General features: G+C 41.9%; 1 protein-coding gene across 2 annotated transcripts in view; it reads right to left on the reverse strand.

Annotated features, from left to right (window-relative positions):
• KIF26B (kinesin family member 26B) overlaps window positions 1–24,515 on the reverse strand; it is a 490,864-nt gene that overhangs the window by 197,161 nt on the left and 269,188 nt on the right. Inside the window, exon 5 of one of the 2 annotated variants that reach the window (XM_057557348.1) lies at window positions 21,463–21,627. The exons of the other annotated variant lie outside the window; for it this stretch is intronic. Within the exon in view, the coding sequence (XP_057413331.1) occupies window positions 21,463–21,627 (165 nt within the window). The remainder of the gene's footprint in view (window positions 1–21,462; window positions 21,628–24,515) is intronic. 2 annotated transcript variants of the gene reach the window in all.

The following is a 24,515-nucleotide window of genomic DNA, read 5'->3' on the forward strand; positions in this document are numbered from 1 at the left end:
AACATAATTAAATCTGTTCAGTGATTTCTCATGGGACAAATGCCAATCTAAGCAACAAATGAAAGAGCAAAAATTCTTCATCACTGAAGAGGTGGATATGTGTTTGAATTTCCTGTAAAAATGAAGAATTACGAGGATCTGATTTATTTGCCAATATTACAGATATTTTGAAACAGCATTTACTTGCTCTGTTTTTATTTCTCCAGCTATAATTGGAGTTAACAATGTACTTCACAAACAGGGAAATCACAAGCACCTGGGATTCTTGAGAGACAGGTTCACATACAGCAATAAACCACTCAAATATTTTTCATCGTACATACCATTTTCCAAGGACTCAATATTGAGAAAGAAAACAAATCCAAAAGTAGAATTTATGGAAAATGGGCATTACTTTTTATAAGACATTAATATGAAACTGCCTACTCTTTATTAATTAAGTAGCCCACTGACAGGTTAGAAATACAAATATAGACTGTGTAATAAAAATGTGTTCTAGGGGCTTCCCTGGTGGCGCAGTGCTTAAGAATCCACCTGCCAGTGCAGGGGACACGGGTTCGATCCCTGATCCGGGAAGATCCTACATGCCGCGGAGCAACTAAGCCCGTGCACCACAAGTACTGAGCCTGCGCTCTAGAGCCCGCGAGCCACAACTACTGAAGCCCGCGTGCCTAGAACTCGTGCTCCACAACAAGAGAAGCCACCGCAATGAGAAGACTGTACACCCCAATGAAGAGTAGCTCCCGCTCGCCGCAACTAGAGAAAGCCCGCGTGCAGCAACGAAGACCCAATGCGGCGAAAAATTAAAAAATATAAATAAATAAATAGTTTTTTAAAATGCGTTCTACAGAAGCCCAGACGGCATGTGGTCCACAAAGAAGTCCCTCATGTCTGTGAATAATCTAATATAGGCATGGCAGCTCGAGTTGCATCTTTCCTTTCCCTGGATCTACCCATTGCAGATAATCACAAATCAATCACAGATAGCACTGTGTCCTGCCAAGTTCAATATTCAAGGTAGAGACCAACATTTGATTATCGTGGGCAAGCAAGCTGATTTACTACCCCAGGTAGTCAGACAGCTCTACATACAACAGTCCAATTGTTACAAGTATGGGCTTTATACACAGCTCAATCACTGATTAGTAAGCTGTTGTTGGGCGTGTTACTTAACTTCCCTGACCCTCTGTCTCTTCCCTTTGTAAAATTAGGATGTTAACAGTATCTGCCTCAAAATGTTTCTGTAAAAATTAAGTAAGATAATTAGTATAAAGTTCTTAGCAAAGTGGCACGCACACTGTAAGCATTCAGTGAATGTCAGCTATTATGAGTAGTCCTAGAATAATATAAATAGCATTAGCAGTGTCTAAAGAAACAGAGAGTTCTGGCCTATATTAAACTAAGTTACACCATATTATAGTATGACACCTTCTGGGCAGAAAGTTTGCTTCTTCCTTTAGATAACCCTGGACATTACATACTCACATCCCAAAGAAGAATCAGAAATGGAAAATAAATCTTTTTTTTTTTTGCTTTAAAAAAATTACAAACTTAGCAAACACTAAAATTAAATCTTTCAAGGATGCAGCACTATGGTTAAAATGTACTGAATCTGACTGTCTTGGAAAATGACAGGCTGAGATAACACTTGCGGGCTATCCCAAAGTCACTTCAGTCCATCATGGGGCCTGACACCTCTTAGATTTCTACCCCAGGACTTGATCATAGACTGGATAATTTTAAAATGAAATGAGCCATCAGATTTACTTCCATGAGATATAAATATCTTTTCTATATTTGCATCATGTATCCAATTCATGTTTATTCATAAGGGACACGCAACTGCAGTTTAGCAAATGATGCCGCGTTCTCATATCTGCTCTTGAGGGTTGAAAAGGATGTGTTAGTCCTCCTTAGGCTGTTGTTTCAAGAAGTTTGTTCAAGAAACGGCCTAAAATTCAGAAGGACTGCTTTATGGTGGATGGACTTATAATGATCTATAAGTGGTCTTTACCTAGAGGCTCAGCAAAGAGGTCTAGCTGCCAGAGTGTGGAAGCTGGACTAGCTGTTCCATGTCTGACGGCGACTTGTAGGAGATAAGAATCTGCTTCCCTGTCCATACAAATCCACAGGATCCACTGCAAGGGAAGCCAGGGTGCTGGAGCCCAGGGAGTCCTCTGAGATGGAGGGTAGAGGTCATTTGCAAATAAAAGAGCACGAGGCTCCCTTAAGAGTCACTAGAAGAGCTTTAATCTTATCAGTATATTTTGCATCTTCCAACGGCAAAGCCAGGAGAAGGCATACAGAATCTCATCTTGGTGCCTCTGTTATTAAGGACTCACTCAAAAAATTAACCTCTTATAGATCTGCCCTCTGATTTTAGTGTCTGAAATGCAAATGGAGCACCACTTCAGTGCCTTGAGATACTTATAATAATTTTCTTAAAGCTAAAATGCTTCACTCTCCTATAAGTCTCCATTACAGCCCAGACCCAAGCCTTCCATTCATCAAAAGCCAGACGGGGGATGGATGGGACCACAACAGAGGAGTGACATGGCCTATGGTTCAGATCTAATCCCAGGAATGGACAGACCAGGAGGCGCCAGGTTCTTCCAGGCTGCAAGGGTGGTTCATTCTGTAGAGGTTGTTCCTTCAGGAACCAGGCTGTGTGGCACGGCTCAGACGGAGCTGTGACAGATGCCACAGTCAGGTCCCTGTCTCCTCACATCCTCCGATACAACCCTACGCTGTGAGAAGGAGTGTACATTTGGTAGGGTTTTCAGGGAGTGTACCTACTCTTGGGGTCTGTTGTCAAAACTGTGGCCAAATGTCAGGTGGGTTTGCTCATTTTTTAACGATAGTTAGAGGATTTTTTTTAAGTTAAGAGAGCCTAAGAGTTGCCACCAAAGCAATGAAGAGAGAGGGCACTCTACCAATGGAAAATTTTCATGTTTGGAGGAGACAAAACAAACAAACATCCAATTTAAAAATATGGGTTAGAGGACAGAATTCAGGCCTGAGGACTACTTACTACTGCTCCTTTGCCTCTTCACTTTATATGATGTCAAGGAGAAAGGCATGTAACCAGGCTACTTGTAAGAGTGTGAGGAAAGGCCAAAGCAGCCGCCAACGTGCACGTGAAGGAGCAGGTCTGCAAAACTGGCTGCAGCTTCTCCAGGCCCCGTGCTTGGTTAAATACTCTGCTGTCACCATCTTGAAATTTTTATATCATTTTTGAACAAGGGGCTCCACATTTCCTTTTGCACTGGGCCACACAAATCATACAGTAGGTCCTAGCTTGGCACTTTTCTCTTTTAGATTTGTATAAGCTACCAATCTATTAAATCTGTCAAATTTAAAATCTCAAATTCATATGTTAAAGGCCATTTCAGAAACACGTGGTGGGATCATATTTACAAGTGCACAAAGAAAGAGGTGGCAGAATATGAGTTGCATTGGTGAAACACTTCAAGGAACTCGAAACACCCCCCACCCCCCAGCTCAGTTTTCTACAATTAAGGGTTCATTCTGCATATACATAGAGTCACAAAGGTTAACTATGGGGATCCAGCCCTCTGCAAATAACCCAGCCCTCAGGCCCGGGACTCTAGACTTTGGGACACATGAACTCAGGCTCTGCCGGACTTTGGTTTCTTCCTGTGGCTTGTGTGACTTTGAGCGAGCCATTTATGAAAGCTGAAACTTCAGAACAAAATAATAACTACTTTGCTGTGTTGTTGTGAGCATTAATGAGATACTAGGAATTAAATTACTTTAGGTATGTTAAAGTTCTGTAACAAGAACCATTTTTATAGTACTGTATGTAATGTTCTCTCTCTCTCTTTTTCCCTTGAATTGTCTGCTCAGTCTTATACTTTGCCGCAACTTCTTTCTTGGAAAAGATTTATCAAATCGAGAGATGTTTTTCTTCCTTCCTTTGTTCCAAATATGACCCTCTTTAAAAAAAGGCAGGAATCTTTTTCTAGAGTTTCTCAGTGATTTTACAAAATGCTCAGTGAAGCAGTGTTAGCCCAAATGGATGGACAGGATACCATAGGAATGTGTTACAAAAAGAGCCTGGAAAAATAGGCACTGAAATTAGGTGTCTTCACTTTGCCTACATTAACCCTTGAGAAGGCATACAGTCTTCTATTTTTAATCAGGGTATATGGATTTCTTTAAAGCTCCTTTAGCAAAGGTCAAGTCTAAGTAAATGCCAGTATATTTAAGAAGAACAGCTGGGGGGAGGTTGCTGCAAAGAAAGATGCTCACATTTAACCAGAAGATAGAATGACAGTCGATCAAGACGCAAAGCAGAATGGAATCTTAACTCCTTCCTTTATTCATTTATTCATCACAGCAATAGAAAAAATGTCAATACCACTCATGCTGAAGGGTCACCATTCACCACCTTAAGAGTCTTGCCCCCACAGTATCTGTGATCCCAGAGAAAAGGCTACACAGGGTCACCAATTTATAAGAAGATGCAGAGTTTTCTCCTCGGGCTACCTTCACATGCAGCAATTTTTGAATAAAATTTTTTATTGTGGTAAAATATGTATAGAACATGAAATTTGCCATTTTAACCATTTGAAGTGTGAATTGTAGTAGCATGAAGCACATTCAAAATGTTGGACAACAATTACCACCATCCACTTTCAAAACCTTTTCATCTTCCCAAATTGAAACTCTGTACCCATTAACTCCTGGCAACCACTGTTCTACTTTCTGTCTTTATGAATCTGCCTATTCTGGGTACCTCATATAAGTGGAATCATACAATATTTGTCCTTTTGTGGTAGGCTTATTTCACTTAACATAATGTCTTCAAGGTTCATCCACGTTGGGGCATGTGTCAGAATTTCATGACTTTTTATAGACAAATAATATTCCATTGTATGGGTATACCACATTTTGTTTATCCATTCATTCCTTTATTGATGGATACTTGGTCAGCATTGTTTTAATTTCTCGGCTTCTGTTGTAAAAACAGACTTAAAATACCAAGGTGTCTGCTTTTTTGTCATCCCACTTAATCCAGAGAAGAAAAGCAACTCTCGGGGTCTCCTGTCACAGAAATCTACTCTGTTGCAAGTTTCTTTGGAGAAAAGAGAGAGAGAGGGAGAAAAATGAAGGAGGGAAGGAAGGAAGGAAGGAAGGAAGGGAGGGAGGGAGGGAGGGAGGAAGGAAGGAAGGGAGGGAGGGAGAAAAAAAGAAAGAAAGGAGGGAGGGAGGGAGGGAGGGAGAGAGGAAGAAAGTTAGTTAATGGCCCACAGTAAAAAGAAAAAAAAGTTCCAAATTGCTAAAACAATCTCCAAATCTCCAACCTTTGAACAATGCTTCAAAATCTGTTTCATTGTGCCACAAAATTTCTTTTCCATCAATCCAATTTGTAAGCCAAATATTTCAGAGAGGAATCCATCCCAGAAACTACATGGAATAGCAGAGGGACCCATCTATATCCTTAAACTGTACTAGAGAAGTTACTCAGTGTCTGTACAGTGTTATGAGGTACATCTGACAGATGACCAAGGTTATGTGCCTTCATTCACTGTTTCTGGGCTTCAGATGAATGCAGTTACGTGGTTCCGTCAGCTGCTTTGAGCTTATTGGCACCTGTAGGAGAGCACAGATGCATAATGCGGAGTATCTCATTAGCACTTTCTTTAGTGAGGTAAGATTCAGAATATTGCCCAGAATGAGCAAAATTACAACCCAGAATGATGGACACTTAATAAGGGAGCACAGGCAGAGGGGTCAGAGGTAAAGGGAAAGAGAGAAAAGATATGGAGCTGGAAATCTTTGGAGTGGAAGTAGAAATAAAACAGGAGAAATAAAAAGCAGGCTATTGACTGTTATACTTGACAAAGCACCGTTTCAGCGAAGAGCTTCAGTTCAGGAGAAGGTATTAGAATGAAGAAAAGACATAAGCAAAAACATAAAGATGCAATGAGGAAACTAACTTATAGATTTTTATATCAGTATGTTACTAATACATTACTAAAAGTTGAAAAGGAAGAGAAAAACATTTGACAGACTAAGATAAAAATAAATATTCTTTCTGATTCAGTTCCAGGTAGTTGTTTTGTGTAATGAGAATTTGGGGTTTCCACAGCAAACCTGACAAAATTCGCAAAGTGAATGTTCCAGCTCTGCCAGTTACCTTCTCCTTTTTAACCTTCTGGTAGCTCCACTGTTGTGACCCCTGCACGTGTTTAATCTGTGCCCACCTGCAATGGCACCTGTAGCAACGTGCTCAGACTTGCTCAGCGTGTCCTCCCAAAATTAATTAGTGAAATTTCTTGCTAGCGATTTAAACTTTATTCTTGCACCTGCCCTGTTCCCCCCAAGACAGGTGTAAGTATCTGTGGTAAAAGAGACTGTGACACACAACACTGTAGATCAACTATACTTCAATTTAAAAAAAGAGACTGTGACATTCCAGGCACTTAAGCCAGTTCTGGAACGAGGCAGAGCAGTTCAGGGCTTGAGCCCTGGGACTCTGGATTTCAATGCCAGCTGGGTGACCTTGGATAACTCTCCTGATCTCTCTAAGCTTCATTTTTCTCACCTATAAAAGGGGACACTAATAGAAGTTGTGAGGATGAAAAGAAATGATGCCCTGCTTGAGACAAAGTAAATGTTCTATAACGTCAATTATTAAATATTATTTTTATTACAACTGATTCTGAGATAGCTTCTCTCCACCAGGCTCTTGCATTCTACATGAAACATCAATGTTTGTGTAGACCCCAGGCACTCATGAAACCCCCTGAGATCTGAGGGGACACAAAAGAAGATGACCCAGAGCTTTGGCTGGCACCTAGCTCCCCACCTTCCAAAGGAAACTAGGCCTGGGAGTGTAACCTAGCACACGCCACTCGTGCCTTCTTGTACCCAAAGGGGAAGCTTTCTTCAATGACTTGGACTTGAATTGATGAAATTTCATATTCCCCCAAACCATGCACTTGTTACCCTGATTCATCACACCACACTCCCAGACTCCAAGGCTCCAACATTGGAGACTATGTGTGTGTTCATTAGTCTCTTAGAATTGGACTTCATGGCACACGCCTTCCTCTGAAATCCACACGTGCCTCTGGGTGAACCCTTCACTGGTGGGGACACCGGTGGTAATCATCAGCCACCCCAGGTACGAGGCAAGTGAGGAACGTATTAATTAGGGCTCCGCAGCCCATCAATGAAGTGAGTTTTCCACTGGCCCCTTTCCCATCTCAATCTCACCCAACAGTGGGACTTCTCATTGCAAAGGAGGGCTTCAGGCAGATGGAATATATCATGTACACAGAAAGCAGAGTGGCCTCGGGCAGTTTCCTCCTAAACCCTGAGAAGAACCTGGTTAATGACGTTTATATTCGGCCTTCTGGATTTTCATATAAAACGATGTGCATCTCTGAATACACATCCACCTAGTGAGGCATCTAGTTCTAATGTTGGCTACAAAGGATTACTCATTGGAAGCTCTTATTTAAAAATAAACGTCTCTCCCCGTTGAATTGCCTTCTTGACAATCTCCACCCTTGGTTTGCAGTTCTCCTAGAATCAAATGCACTGCCCACTTGTTATTTTTCTCTTCCTTCGCTATGGGCCTCATTAGCGAGGACAGTAAAAATACACACAGTTCCAAGAGGAGTGCAATTTGGTTTGATGCCGCTATGCTGCTGGTAAGAGGGAAGGCTGCCACACGCTGTCACATCAAACTAGAGACTCTTCAAAGAGGCAGAGGACGTTCATCAGGTCTGTGGGCAAGATTCCCAGCCTAGAGACTCTTGGGGAATTCTGGAGAAATAAACAAAGCTTAGCGCTCAGTAATGGTAACATTTGTATTCCTCTCTTACAATAATCATCAACACTTGGCCACAGCTGTCCTCACTTGTTGAAAAAGGAAATCTATTCCTTGTCTTTATGGTGAGTTGACAGGAGGTCTGACACTCCAGGGAAAGAAAGAATTTTCAAATATTAGCCTCATGTAAAAAGGTGAAAGATCTGGGAATAGGAATAAGCGTTACATCTCTCTACAGCATGGAGACTGGAACACTGAGTGATGCTGGGGCACACATCGAGTTTTCCTGTTTAATGACAAGTCCCCAACCATTACCGGGGGTGTAGTTCAAACACGGAAGCCTGAAATTTTCTGTTGTCCTCTTTACACTACATTTGAGCATTAGAACGTTTCAGGAGTTCCATTGTTCTCTAGACAGATTGACTGAAACATGGGAACAGGACCCAAAACTGTTTGTGTGCCAGCTGAGCTGGTGGCTGTGGGCATTTTCTAAGCCCAGGGACTGCCACAGAGCTGTAAAGAGAGGCTTTGCCAGTTATCATTTATGGAGAAACCCACATGGTAGAAAAGATAAGAGAAAAGCCATTTGGTCCACCATTGGTTCTAAGCAGATGCTTCTTCCTGAAGCATGAATATTCCAAGATAGCACTTACAGGTGATATTTTAAATAAGAAAATGCATGTGCAGTGCCTGGCACATTATAAGTACCTCTCATAAGGTAGTTGTTTCCGAATCTTAAATATAAAGTAAATGTGGATAAATCACTATCGCAGGAATAAGAACAGAAGGTTTGAATCAACTAACTGCTCTGGGGTAGACCTTGCGTCCTCCCTTCTATAAAATGAGGAAATGGGACCACGTGACCTCTGTGGTTGCTTTCACTGGGAATATTTTATGACTCCAAGGGTTTGTATTCAAACTTGAAACATTTCTTTTCTCAACCCTCTAAAAGTGTTAGGATTAAACTACATCAGCATTTGGAACACATAAGATAAATAGAACAAAGAATCCCAAGGTCTCTACAGAATGAAGGACAATCCATGTACAGAAGTGCAGTGTATTTCTAAAAAACCTGCCCTAACTCAGTCTGTCCAGCCGATCACTCACGCGCTCTAACTCTTGGAATGCACTGTTGCAACCCAACCATTCACTTCAACCTGAGATTCGCTGGTTAAACAATACCAGACTGGACTAAAATCCTCTGAAGAACGAGGGCCTATTTGCATCACGGAAATGTAGAAACACTCAGAGGCCCTTCCCAAGTCCATCCTCTCTTTTTAAAGCCATGCTACCTGAGAATCATGGGATTTACAAGTTGGCAGAGCGCTCAGAGGTCCGAGCCCAGCGTGGAGTCCCTCTGGTGGCACCCTGACTGACGATCCCCCTCCTACATAGCAGGCGAAGAAGTCGCTGCTGAACTGCACCCAATACCCTGCATATAGCTCTGCAGCTTTAATGATCTGAAAGTTCCTTCCTATTTAAATGGAAGTTTGTCAATTTGCAATCCTTACCCACGAATCCTGGTTCTATCTAGAGCAACATACAAGTCTGGGTCCTTTCAAATATTTCAGTATAACTCCTACCTTCCTCCTCTCGGTTTCCTCCAGGCTCAACCCCCTCAGATCTGAAATTACTCCTCCCTGAGGTGGTTTCTGGACCAGTCAGCACTCTACTTGCCTCTTATGGATGGACTCAATATTTGGTCAGTGATCTAACAATGTAAAGGTGCTTTTTACCATCCTCTTCCTTCTGCTGTCAGACGACTTTCTCTACGTGGGAACAGTGCAAATTAGTCAAGTTAGGTAGGGTTACCACCAACTTTGGGGGCGGTAATGTCTCAACAGCACAACCATTCCTACTCCTTCACACCGATCATAAGCTGAGGTGTATGTGGGAGAACAGGAAAATAACCAAAAAACGGAAAGCATAATTAGAACAAAAGAGACTTCACACGATATCGATGCATACGCCCCTAAGGCGTTAGCGAATGACTTCTTATATACACGCTGGGTGCCTGTAGCATCACCACATTAAATGTGCATTTCTAGAGAAGCTTCTCTCATGATGTGTGTTTTCAGTTATAACATGAGCTCATTGCTGGAACTCAATAAACAGAAAGTATTATCACGCTCTATCCATATTTATGTTATTTTGCCCTTAAAGTAAATGGGAACCTTGGTGATCTTGCTCAATTTCATGATTCTAAATACCATCTAGATGTCAATGACTCCCAAATTTATATCTCCAGCCCAGACTACTTCCTGAACTCCAGACTCATTTATCCAACTGCCTGCTTGACAGCTCTTCTTAGACGTCTAACACCTCAACCTCAGTATATATCCAAACTGATCTCCTGCTCTCCTGCTCAAGCCTTTTTCATCTCACGTAATGACAACTCCATCCTTACAGCTGATCAAACCAAAAACCTTTGGATTCATCTTTATATCCTCACTCGAAGAGAAATTATACTGGCTACCTTCAAAACACATCCAGAGTCTGACCACTTCTCCACCATCACTGTTCCCAACCTGGTCTGAGCCACCATCATTCCTCACCTAAATCAACGTTAACAGTTTTCTGACTAGGCTCCCTTTTGTTCACGCCACAGTCTTTTCTCAACAAGGCAGCCAGAGTGATCCTCGGATATGTCCAGAACCTTGCTGTGGCTTCCCATTTTACCCAGAACAAAACAAAACAAAGTCCTTCCACTCGCAGGCATATACCAAAGAAATAAAAACATATACCCACACCAAACCTGTACACAACGTTCATAGCAGCATTATTCCTAAGAGCCAAAAAGTGGAACCAACCCAGATGTTCATCAACTGATGAATAAACAAAATGCAGCATATCCTTACAATGGAATGTTATTTGGCCATAAAAAGGACTGAAATTCTGATACATGCTGCAAGTGGATGAGCCTTGAAAACATTATGGTAAGTGAAAGAAACCAGACACAGAAACTGACATATTGTATGATTCCATTATTAGGAAATGTCCAGAATAAAGCAAATCCATAGACACAGAAAGTAGATTAGTGGTTGACAGGGGCTGGGGAGGAGGGGGGAATGGGAAGTGACTGCTTGCAGGGTACAGGGTTTCTTTCTGGGGTGATGAAAAGGTTCTGGAATTAGTGGTGATGGTTGCACAGCCAAGAATATGCCGAAAACCATTGAATTGTATGTTTTAAAAAGGTAAATATTCTGATAAGTGAATTATATCTCAATTTTAAAAAGGGAAATTCCTCACAATGGCCCCCTAGGTAGGCTCTGCATCATCTGACCCTCCTAGTTCCTTTCGGATTCAGGCTCTTTTCCAGACAATCCAGACCCTTTGCTCTTCCTTGAACATAATAGGCCCGTTCTCAGTCTTTGTGTTGCTGTTCCCTCTGCTGGGAATGCTTTTCCCTCAGAGACACGCAGACACCTGCTTGGTTAACTCCCTCACTTCCTTTATGTCTTTGCTCAAATCTCACCTTTCAACGGGGCTGGGCCATTTTATGTAATACAACCACCTGCACCAACCCACTCCTAACACCTGCTCCTTTTCCTTTTATTCCACAGCTTTTATCACCTTCTAATCTACTGCCTGGTTGACTGACTTACGCGTGTAGTTGTGGGCTGTGTCCACACACAATAGAATCTAAGCTCCGTGAGGGTAGGAATCTGTCTTTGTTCACTGATGTGCCCGGGACACTACCCCACACAGAGTAGGAGCTTGAAAGGTATTTGTTAAATGAATGAATCTTGTGTCTTGAGCTTCAAAAATGCACCTTCTAAGTCGGGATTTAGAAGAATGATTTGGAAAAAAAGAAACAGGACTGAATTAAGAAAGCATCAATACAAGTTACTAACCCTACGTAATTGAAGATAATGCTGAAAATTTGCTCCAGTTTACAGTTTAGTTTTACAAACTAGTGGCCTGCTAAATGCTTCCTTTTTGCCAAAAATGTACTGGCTCACTCTCAAAAATATCATGTCCCATACCCATTGAGATTTCTCTCTCTACCTCTCCTATCAGTTATTTCAGATGAAGAACATTTTTGTCTGTTTTTCCCAGGTATACCACACGGACGCTCCATTTTCCCTTTGACTTATGGAGGTGTATGTATTGTTTATACTCTGGCTGTTTAATTACTGTTCCATAATCAAGTGTAAGAAGCCCATTTAAGGGAGTTTCTTAGGAGCCAAAAACAATGTAAACTTGACTTTCACTGATTTTTAAATTATTATTGAGTTAAAATTCACATAACATAAAGCTCATGATCGAAAAGTATACAAGTAAGTGATTTTTAGTATATTCACAGAGAGTAAATCTTAAAAATTTTCATCACATGCAAAAATTTGTAACTAAGTGTGGTGATGAATATTAACTAGACTTACTGTGGTGATTATTTCATGATATATACATATATTGAATCATCGTGTTGTACACCTACAACTAATATAATGTTATATGTCAAGTATACAAGTGAGTGGTTTTTAGTATATTCACAGAGCTGTAAAACCATCACCACAGTCAACTGTAGAACACTTTCATTACCCCCCAAAAGAGTCATTTCCAATTTCCCCCAACACTCCCAGTTCTGGGCAACCACCAATCTATTTTCTGTTTCTATAGATTTGCCTATTCTGGAAATCTCACCACATGTGACCTTCTGTGTCTAGCTTATTTCACTTACCATGTTTTCAAGGTTCACCCACTTGTTAGCATATATCTGTACTTTATTCCTTTTCATGGTTGAATAACATTTCATTGTATGGATATACAATATTTTGTTTATTCATCAATTGATGGACATTTGGGCTCTTATGAATAATGCCGCTCTGGACACTTGTGTACAAGTTTCTGAACGTACGTATGTTTTCATTTCTCATGGGTATACACCTAAAGGTGAAATTGCTGGGTCAAATGGCAACTCTATGTTGAATCTGCTAAGGAACTGACAGACTGCTTTCCACAGTGGCTGCATCATTTTACGTTCCCCCCAGCAATGTCTAAGGCTCTAATTTCTCCACATCCTTGCCAACACTCAAAACACCACAAAAACACCATGTCTTTTTTATTATAGCTATCCTAGTGGTAGGTGTGAAATAGTATCTCACTGCGGTTTCGGTTTGCAGTTCCCTAATGACTAACAATGTCGAGCATCTTTTCATATGCTTTTGATCATTTGTATATCTTTGGAGAAATGTTTATTCAAACCCTTTGCCCTCTTAAAAACTGGGTTGTTTGTGTTTTTGTTGTTGTGTTGTAAGAGTTCTTTTTATAGTCCAGACACTAGACCCTTATCGGATACTTGATTTGTAAACATTTCTCCCCTTCTTCTTGCTGATTATTACTGCCACCCACCCAGTGACCTTCTGACCCCCAGCCTGGGCTCACCCCAGGATACCTCGTGGTGCCCCTACTGCCTTCTCAGCAACTGGCACCGTGCAGTTCCTCCCACTCACTTGTTAGTCAACCAACGCTTCCTCAGCTGAGCTGGGGCCAGCAATGGCGCCCCTGATAAACATGAGCAGGTATGAGCCGATTCCCATCCAGCAGGTCAACTGTCTGCACAGCTCAGTCCAACAGGCAGAGGTGGCCACAGTCTCTGCAGGGCACAGCGGACGGCTGCTCCAGGGCCAAGCAAAAGCCCAACACCCAGGGAGGGAGGGCATATGGACAGAGGTGTTTATCAGAGTTTTTAACTTTGGATGGGCACATAGTACTCTACTCAATGGAAATGTGACTTTTTTACAAGGTGCTATTTATATGAGCAATGAAACCCTGTTACCCAAAATAATTGTTTCTTACACAATATATTCCAGTAAGAGTAGAGTTGCACTGAGGAGGGAAAACCAGATGGGCTCCCTGGCCCTTTGCAGGGTCCCTATTCTCTTGAGCTGGGCAGCCCCTGCCACTCCTTGGAACATAGTCTGAAAACTATTGATTGACCTGGAAGTTCTCTGTTAGTGAGAAAATTGGTATTGTAATTTTCTCTGTGGTAAAATTTTAAAAGGAAATATTTTTTCAAAGTATTTAGAGCCTTACACTGAGATATTAATAGTAGCTGCTGGTGGGACTTCCCCCTCGGCGCAGTGGTTAAGAATCTGCCTGCCAATGCAGGGGATACGGTTTCGAGCCCTGGTCCGGGAAGATCCCACATGCCGCGGAGCAACTAAGCCCGCGTGCCTCAACTACTGAGCCTGCGCTCTAGAGCCCGTGAGCCACAACTACTGAAGCCCATGTGCCACAACAACTGAGCCCCCGTGCTCTGGGGCCCTTGTGCCACAACTACTGAGCTCGTGTGATGCAACTACTGAAGGTTTCGCGCCCAGAACCTGTGCTCTGCAACAGGAGAAGCCACCACAATGAGAAGCCAGCACACCGCAAAGTAGCCCCCATGCGCCACAACTAGAGAAAGCCTGCGCACAGCAACGAAGACCCAACGCAGCCAAAAAAAAAAAAAAAAAGAAAAATAATAGTAGCTGCTGGGATTATGAATGTTTAACTTTTTTTCTTTTTGCCTTACTTTCCTTCCCCCTTTGTTTCCATCCCTCTCATTAAGGATGGATTAATTACGTAATTAAAGAAAGAAAGTGAGCGCAAGAGTAAGTGCTTATAGTGCAGATTTTAAAAAGCTCTTCCATCTCCTCCATTGACAGGACACACTCACCCAGATGACCATCACTCCAGTAACGGCACCACCTCACTCAAATGAAAACGGCAGGCATCAATTATAAGCCCTGATGCCTTCACATGCCATTTCAAGATCATAAAATATTTAAAGCTCTCAGGCAAATCGAAGACATCAATTAAAATATTGAAAACAATAAGAACTATCATATAAAAGATACATCATAAAACCATTGCATACTGCTCTTTCAAAACAATGTCTTTGCCTCTAATAGTAAAGACTAGAGGAAGATAAAGACTGGATATTGGCCTTCTTTGGTCCAATGGTCTTTATTGAGCAAGTCAAGGAGACCATGGTGAGAGACATCCACTCATTCAGCTGATTCTCTTACTCTCATCCCCTCTGCATTTCTCCACAATTCTTTACCATCTTCGTTTGCAAATGTTCTCTTATTGTTTATGCTTTATTTATTTTCCCTAAATAAAGGGTAATTTGCATGAGGGCAGGAAGCAGAGACCTAAGGGAACACCACAGTTCTATATATGCAGAAGTAAACGGCCAGGCTCGGTGACTTTCACCTCAAAAGGAAATAGTTCCCCTGCATCTACTTCTTGGTTGCATTAGGAAAATAACTTCCTGTGTCCACACTGGAGGAGCCTGGTTTAGAGAATGAGACAGGCACATAAACTCTAATTTCAATATAGGTCCATAGAGATCTGGAAGGTTCCCTGAAGAAACTATAGCCTTGAAAGGTAAGGAAGAGTTGACTTGTTTTAATTATCTGAGGGCGAGAGGGTGTAGTGAGCCCAGAGACAGAGGGACTACTAAGGCAGCCACTCGCTTCTCCATGAAGTCTCTTTGGAAGGAAAATACTACGTAAGGTAATATCACTTTTATTAGCACAGTAAAGTTCTAAGAGCCAACAGTCTACTGGTGAAAGTTTTATGAGCAGGAAAATAAATGCACTCATCCATTCATTTATTCACTCAATAAATGCATCAATAATACCTCCCATGTGCAAGGCACATGTGCTTTTATGTACATCTTATATGAGTAGAGATGTGCCCGGAATGCTCTCCCTCTAGATTTTTGCCTGGCTCATTTCATCATAACTTTTTGACTGTCAGATATTTTCTGGTTTATTTATTGTCTGTCTCCCCTGATCAGAATGTAAGATCTATGAGAGCAGGAAGCTTATTTTTACTGTCCCATTGTACTCAGTCACCTAGAACCATGCCAGGCAAGGCTCAGTAAATATTTGTTGATATAACTAATTAATTAATTCATGAATATGAATATCATATATCTAGACAGAAAATGCCTACACATAGCCCTAAGAGATACAGAGCTTTGTATGAAAAGAATTCACTAATGAGGATGCACTTTTATTAATAGAGATAACACATTTCAATGCAGTAAAACAAAACTTTTTGTTATGTGAATAGATATTGAAAACACTGTAATGGTGTTTGTCAACACACTAATGACTTCTGTATCTTCATAGGTGCCTTTTGGCCAGCAAGAGTTAAAAAATAACTATCAAAAGCTGAATAATAGGCTCAACTTTAGTAATCACTTTTACATTGTCCTACTTGAGAATATAAACAATAAATTTAGAAGCCAGTAAAAGAATGGGCTTCAGCTCCCTTGAAAATGCTTCCAGCTAAACAGGAACAGAATGTATCTCGAAATTCTTGAGCCAGTTATCAAATCAAATATATATTGTATATCTATGTAAGAGAGAGAAAGAAAGAAAGAGAGAGCTAGAGACCGCATATGAAATTGTGCTGGGGAATACAGAAGGAAATGAGCATCTGAAAGTTACATAGATAAGATTTCAAATTATGCACTAATTGGCAGGAAATTATCAAACAGGGGAATTAAATCCATCTTGTCCCTCAGGAGATTGGGGATGGAGATTGTGGAATCAAAGTGGCACTATGCTTCAGACCACAGTGCTTCTCTAAACATGAACTCTTTGGCCCTTGCCAATTCCTCCCCCATAACTTGAATCCATTGCTTTCTTTTCATGTCTTCCTGAACCAAATTCTCAGTCACCCCAATCTTGACTACTGCAATAGCCTAGCTCATCTGCCTTCTGCCTAATCCATTAGGACTGCCAGGTTTTCAGTATTTAAAATCCTTCAGGAAGCTCCCCCTGCCTACAAGATCTAAGCCTGGCTGACCCACCTTCCCTCCATAGTCCCCTGGGTTTAGCAACCCAAATCCTGAACTCTCAGAGTGTGTGGTGGGAAACACCCTTCTAGCTCCTCTAGCTCATCTGAATCCTCTTGGTTCTTTACAGGCCTAAGTCAAACCCCTGAAGACTCTCCTCCCCAACTCTAATCCACTGCGACCTCCACTTTCTTTGAACGCCTATAGAATTCCCTTCTGGTACTATTCATTTGGCATGTCTCCACAGACTACCTTTTGCATCTAGTTAATTGTGCACATTTTATTCTTTTCAATGAGATCTTGAATTCCTAAAAATCAGGGACTAGATTATCTCCCCCTCACAGGGTGAAGCACAGTACTATACACATTGCAGGTAGACAGTAAAAAAAGTTTTAATTAATCGTTTAAGTCAACTGGGTTTTGGATGTGTCGCAATAGGGCTGTAGATTGTCCATTTCACTAAAATAAACATGCATGGTGACAATGCCAATCAAACAAGGATAAAGAGAAGTATAAGTTTTTACAAGTCTGTGTGCCAGTTTTTAAAAGGCTTGGCTGATACAAAAGTCACTTGAAGGTGCTACTAGATACTCTTAGCTGTGCTTAGTCCCACCTGGAATTCAGGTAACCACAGAAAACATGGTTTAATTCTGGAGTAAAGGATAACTCTGATTAAGCCATGATAGTTCTTGCTACAGGTAGGGAATGTTAATAATACATACGAAATATTAATAATACATACTAAATATTAATAATACATACGAAATACCCGAAGACTATGCCAATCAATTCTGTTACCCATCAATCCCCCTTTTTTAATGGATACCACCGAAGAAAAGTGAACCACAAAATCTCCACATTAAAGCCAAGTTAAGAGCTTGAGTATAATTTAGATGAGAGAAAAGGCATTTTCAAGTCTAGGCAGGCCATCCCTTCCTACCACTCTCCCCTGGGGACCAGTGCTTCTCTGTGTGCCACAATATGGGTGTGGTGTGTGTGTGTGTGTGTGTGTGTGTGTGTGTGTGTGATCTTTCTACCCTGAAACCTGGTGTTGGTGTTAAACTAGGGGGCCATGCTGGTGGGAGAAGGAGCGAGCCAGAGACTCTTCTTTATGACCCAGTTGGGGAAAGGCTTACAGCAAAGACACCCTTCTCTTTCTACCCCAGCTGATATTAAAAGACAGAACAAAACCATACACACACACACACACACACACACTACATATATATGATGTATGTATATATTAAAATATACATATTTTAAGTATATATACATATTTAAAAATAACTAGTTTAGCAAGTAGTTTCACTTGCTAAAGCAATAAGAAGTATTTCCCCTGCAAAAACCCTTAATTTAACTCTCCAAGGCAAACTGCTAAAAAAGCACAGCTGGCAAAAAACCAAACCAAACCATAGTGTATAACTGAGCTTTATCGGCAGTTCTACCCCCAGAATTTACAACTTTATAATAAAGAGAAATGTCACTCAACTCAATAACAAGGGCTCCCCCCCGCCCAACCCCTGGTCTCTTTAAGATATAAGAATTTCAAACAGTAACTTTCTAAACCCGAGTTCCCTCTTTTGGCAAACAGCTCCCTTCTTTTCAGCAAAAGCTTCCTTATCTTTTTGTTCTTTTCTCTAACCTCTTTGGGTTTTCGTACAAATGGCATATGACTCCTGGGACATTTTGCAATGAAGTTCCACTCTCAGGAGAATGAAACACTACTACCCCGATGGGTTGCCACCTGCTCTATAAAAAGAGCCTGGATGAAGGTAATTACCTCTTTTGTGAGGAGAGCACAGGGAAGGGGGTCTGCAGAAGTGAGGTCTTGGTAAGGGGACAGAAGGACACAGATACTCTCCCTCCCTCGCCTTCTCAGACCAAGGACCACCTCTGCTGGGTTGTCTATCCGTAACCAAGGAAAGGTGGTTTATGTTAACTCCCCAGGGCAGATCCTTTGTGGAGGATAAAAATGTCCTCATGATGGCGGGATGGGGAAGGGTGAAAGGCAGAAATGAAGCTGGCGTGGAAGTTTCCAAAAATTCCAAATCATTAGAAAGGAATTTAAAGAATTCTAGGTTGGTGCTACCCATCCCCAATGCCCACCCCTCCTCCTGGGGAAGTTCAAAGGTATAGGTGACTCGATAGGTCAAAGGACAAACACTTCAGGAGTGTTCTACCTGTTTCTCACTTACATTTCACAAAGGTACCTGGCTCTAACACATGATGTAAGCCATTATTAAAGGCAGGGGCCATGGGCATGAGAGCCATTGCTAATCAGTTTTAGGCCAGACTGATTAAAATATCAGCCTGGTGGTACCTCTTAGGAATTCAGATCCAGTGGTTTCCATCTCAGAGCCACACGAGGGAGAAAGAACTGGGAAACGAAGGCCTCCTTTTGTTTGCAAATACTCCAGCACCAAATACACATGTGTTCCAGTAATAAAGGAAAACCCTTTACTCAAGGAACCAGATTTTTATCTCAAACTCTCACAGCAACCAAAAACCAGTGTTTTAAGAAATGACACACAACAGGCATTACCACCCACACAAAGCTCCATGAAGCATCATCCTAATGATTAAACTGAAAACACAGAATAAATAGCTTGCATCATCCTTTGAAAAATTTTTAAATTGAGGTATAATTGATATGTAATAGTATAGTAGTTTCAGATGTAAACAGTGATTCAATATTTGTATATATTGCAAAACGACCACTGCAATAAGTCTAGTTAACGTCCATCACCATGCATACATTTTTTTTCTTGTGGTGAGAACTTTTAAAATTTATTCTCTTAGCAACTTTCAAATACGCAATACAGTATTATAACTATAGTCACCATGCTGTCCATTAGATCCCTATCATTTGTTTTACCTTTTGACCCTGTTCACCCATTTTGGCTACTCCCCATCCCTATCTCTGGCAACCACCAATGTGTTCTCTGCATCTATGAGTTTTGGGGTTTTTTTTTTAAGATTCCACATACGAGTGAGATCATACAATATTTGTCTCACTTATCTGACTAATTTCACTTGCATAATGCCCTTAAGGTCCACTCAGGTTGCAAATAGCAAGATTTCCTTCTTTTTTATGGCTGAATAATATTCTACTTATATATACACCACATCTTCTTTATCCATTCACCCATTAATGAACACTTAGATTGTTTCCATATCTTGGCTATTGTACATAATGCTGCAACGAACATGGGGGTGCAGATATCTTTTTGAGTTAGTGTTTTCATTTTCTTTGGATAAATATCCAGGAGTGGAACTGCTAGATCACATGGCAGTTCTATTTTTAATTTTTTGAGGAACCTCCACACTGTTTTCCATGGTGGCTGCACCAATTTACATTCCCGCCAACAGTGCACAAGGGGTCCTTTTTCTCCACATCCTTGCCAATACTTGTTATTTTTTGTCTTTTTGGTAATAGCTCTTCTGACAGGTGTGAGGTGATATCTCATTGTAGTTTTGATTTGCATTTCCCTAATGATTAGTGATGTTGAGCATCTTTTCATGTACCTGTTGGCCATCTGTATGTCTTCTTTGGAAAAATGTTTATTCAGATCTTCTGCCCATTTTTCAGTAGATTGTTTGGGTTTTTTTGCTATTGACTTGTATGAGCTCCTGATATACTTTGGATATTAACCTCTTATTAGATATATGATTTGCAAATATTTTCTCCCATTCAGTAGGTTGCCTTTTCATTTTGTTGATGATTTTCTTTGCCGTGTAGCTTGCATCATCTTGATCACTACTTTTTCCTTCATTCTTTTATACCACCCATCAGGTGGTGTAAATATTTCATATTTAGGAGAATTTATTTTATTATGAAATGCTCAAAATATTAGTGTCTAGGTGAATTCTCAGATAATTACAACTGTCCTAGTTCCAAAGCTTCATAACTTCCAGTCTTACATCTTTTGAATAAAAACAGTCATTTTAAAACAGAAACAGACTCACAGACTTAGAGAATGAACTTATGGTTACCAGGGGGAAAGGATGGGGGGAGGGATAGATTGGGAGTTTGTGATTGACATGTACACACTGCTGTATTTAAAATAGATAACCAACGAGGACCTGCTGTATAGCATAGGGAACACTGCTCAATATTCTGTAATAACCTAAATGGGAAAAGAATTTGAAAAAGAATAGATACATGTATATGTATAACTGAATCACTTTGCTGTACACCTGAAACTAACAGAACATGGTTAATCAGCGATACTCCAATAGAAAATAAAAAAATTTTAAAAACCAGTCATTTTTACCATTTTAAGCAGAGTGGTACATTGTTGGCCCCAAGACCCCAAGTGACTTTATTATCTAAATGAATGCAAAACTAAAGCTGAGGGTTAGGTAAGCCTTCTTCTTTAAGGGAACGCCAATAATTTAAGGAGCCAGAGAATTTTTAAAGCCTTTATGAGAAAAGGCAATCAAGCATTTAAGTCAAGATCTTCACAATTGTCTGCCTACACATTTGCCTTTCATTCAGTAAACCAAGTAGAGGAAAAATGTTTTTGGTTTAATATCTTTCCCTTCCTTCCTATGGTTGATTTTACTTACTTGTAAATCCCAGCCACAATTTTCCTTTAAATAGCCGTCACTTTAAACGCTCCCTTGAAATAATGTAGGGGTGTATTCTATTCACCTGATCCTTCCTTCTAAAGGGGCTGACTTATTCTTTTGTTATGTAGAAACAAGAAAAGAAGCGCCTGCTTACTGCACATTTGACCTGTGTACCCATGTGCTGGCCATTTGTTCATTCAGCTGTTACAGGCTTCAGGGAGTGCACATGCCCAAGGTTTTTCCATCTAGGAAAAAGCTATTCCCATCAATCTCCATCAAGAACTCTTACCCTTGGAGAAAGAAGTAGTACATTTGGAACATATTCTGAATGTAGAGCCAACAAGAGCTGCTGATGGACTGGACTGGGAGGGAAGAGGAGATGAGGAACACAGAGGAGGCACAGATGATTCCTAGGCTTCTGAACGACACAAAGGAATGGCAATGGTGCCATTTACTGGAACAGAAAAGAAGAGAATTGTTCTTAAGACTCTGATGAAAAGACGTAAGAGAAACTGAGTGAAAACAAGACATACTTAGAGACTCAGGTACTTAGAGACTGTGAGAAAAAGGAGAAGCCTTTGTTTCCTCCTCCATATTTGCTGCCCTGTCAACTGTCGGCATAAGTTCTGCTTCATCAAAACCCTGACCCAGTTCTGTCCCTAGGCTTTCTTCCCCTGATGCTAGAACTCTGCTCTGTTCTTGCCCTTTCTTCCTTGCAGGGCTGTTGTGAGGACTACAGGGTATGAATAGAGCACCTAAAAGACTTTTTGCATCTAAAAAAAAAACAAAAAAAACCTCTCACCCTGAGAGGTCCAGAGATGGGCTGAAAGGAGTGCAAAACTCTCCGAAAACATGCAACATTTTGCGTGTTTGGGTATTTTTCTGAGGAGCAGGCCTATTGTTCTCATTAGATGCTCCTGCTGGGGGGTCTTCCACTTTGCCCTCTAGGTCCCTTCCCAGCATCCCCCTCCTCAGTGCCAGGGGTGGACTGATGCACACTGCACGGACAGACAGACTGCCTTCTGGCTGCAGGATGATGGGACACTCCGAAGGAGATGGGAGAGGACAGGGCTTTGGGGGCCACAGAAGGCTGGCCGTGTGTCCCAGCTGATGGTCCCAGCTCTTGTCAGGGGTCCTCCCTCTCTGGGTGGTGCTAGCAGCATCCCCTGCTTGCCCTCAGGCCTGCCCATGGTAGGAGCACGGGCTTCCCAGCTCGAGGATCATCCCTCATGGTTTCTCTACACCTGCCACAGCTTCATCAACAGCCCCCTTTTAAACTGTTTACTCTACAGACCGTGCCATTGTTTTTCTGCCAGGACCCCAAGAATGTTTAAGTGGTTGATGACCCTAAGGGGTTATGAATATTTATATGTTAAAGCAATCTGTACAAATTTGAAGGAAACTGAACCTAGAAAAAACTAAAAATCGAGTCTCCAGGTAACTGGGCAGAAAACCCAAAGACGGCTGCTCTGTGTTTCCTTCCCATCCTTTGGTTGATGCTATCTCTCTACCCCCGGTGCCTTTATATGAACCCCAAGCACTAGGCGTGGGTGCTCCTGCTGGAGCATCAGTGCTGCTTTCCCCTCTCATCTGAGTGTGAGTCTAGGCTAAGAGGTAACAGCTTCACAGGCAGTTTCCTTAGGTCTCACCTGTGAAACTAAGACAAGAACAGTCCACAGCCCATAGGATGCTGGAGGGAGAGATGCGGTCCTGCAGGTAACCTGTGGGCCTGGTGCCTGGGTGGCCGGCAGTCTCATGCACCTGTGCTGGGCTCCCATCTGTCAGCCAGTCCCATCCTTGTGCTCTGCACCATGGCACTGCCCTCTGCTCACCTGGCCCCCTTGATCAGTGAACTGCTTTGGATGTAATTTGCTATATTTGATATTGGTGTCTTCTCTAGGACACAACTTTGGGTATTTGTCTTCTGGATACTGGCACCACAAAAAAAAAAGAAACACCCTGGGCTGGGCATGTGCATGCATACCCCTGCACACGCGTGCACTCACAGGTGGAGGAAATGGACCCGCTTGGCTCTGTTTGGCCCACCACCTCCTGAGGCATCCAGCCACCCCCCATCACTGCTTTAAAGACAACCCAGAGCTGTCTCCGACAGATCAACCGTGGCATGTTTGGAACCAGAGACCAGCACACTTTTCTGAATGTGCATTTAGCTCTTGGTGTTTATTTCCTGCTACTGACTTATGCTCCTTTCATCCGACTTGCGCCAGAGAGACAGGAACTGGCACAAGTTTGAGGAAAGACTAGAAAGGGTGGGACGGCGTGATTAAGTGTGGTCAGAGGAGGACCTCAGGTCACGTGTTCCTGAGGAGGGGGAGGTAATGATTTTGAAAGCTCTGTGGTACAGCAATAAAACATCACTAATTGAGGAATGAATCATTTAAAAAAAAATCATTACGGGGAAGCCTTAGGCAACAGACCTCACAGCACAATATCCCCAGGTAGGAAATGAGTAAGATGGATTGTCTCTGAGGTGTGTGTATATGGTGGAATCCTACTCCCACCCCCATCCCCAGTTTCCTGTAACAGAGTCCCACTACACTCAGAGTACACGACACCGTCCTGGGTCTGCCTCCTCTTCTCTCTTTAATCACGATCCAGACAGACTGTTCGTCCCCAGAGGTGGGCCAATGGTAGCTGCACCACATGAGTGGAGAATGTGCTGGACTCCCAGGTCCCAGAACAGCCCGATCTAGAGTAATTTCTGCAACCACTGATTGCATAGTCCCAGGAAGTCTGTGAACTTCCTGATGGTGCAAATGCCTTCAGCTCTATGACTTTGCTTCTGTTACCTTACTGAGCACTCTAGCCCCCAGCTGCCCATTCCAGCTAGGAAGAAATAAAACCCACCCCAATACTGAAGTATATATACATGGGACACACAAGATATCATGGGACTCTGAAGGCTTTTGTGGTCTGCCACACCATTGCATGGATCCTGACTTTACCGCTACTCAGCTGTGAGATCTGGAAAGTTGCTTAACCTCTCTAAGCCTCAGTTGTCTGTTCTATAAAATGGGAATAATAATCCCTATCTCATGGGGTTGGCATGAGGACTGGATATGGTCATATATGTAATGGGTTGAGTGCAAGGAATAAATAGGAACTGATATGGCTCTTACTGACCTACAATGGCATCCAAATGCTCTGGGTCCTTCTGAAAAGGGCACCATTGGGGAGCATGGGTGGAGGACAGAGGGAGCTTCCTCAGCATCATGTGACCCATCTCATATTGCTTGCTATCCAGTCATCCATTCTGTTCCATTTATGTGTGTTTGGTATCAAGCCTTATCTCCCCAACCTGGTCATAAGCGTTGGGCAAGA

Source organism: Balaenoptera acutorostrata, chromosome 1 (assembly GCF_949987535.1).
Source record: "Balaenoptera acutorostrata chromosome 1, mBalAcu1.1, whole genome shotgun sequence".
Taxonomy (NCBI): domain Eukaryota; kingdom Metazoa; phylum Chordata; class Mammalia; order Artiodactyla; family Balaenopteridae; genus Balaenoptera; species Balaenoptera acutorostrata.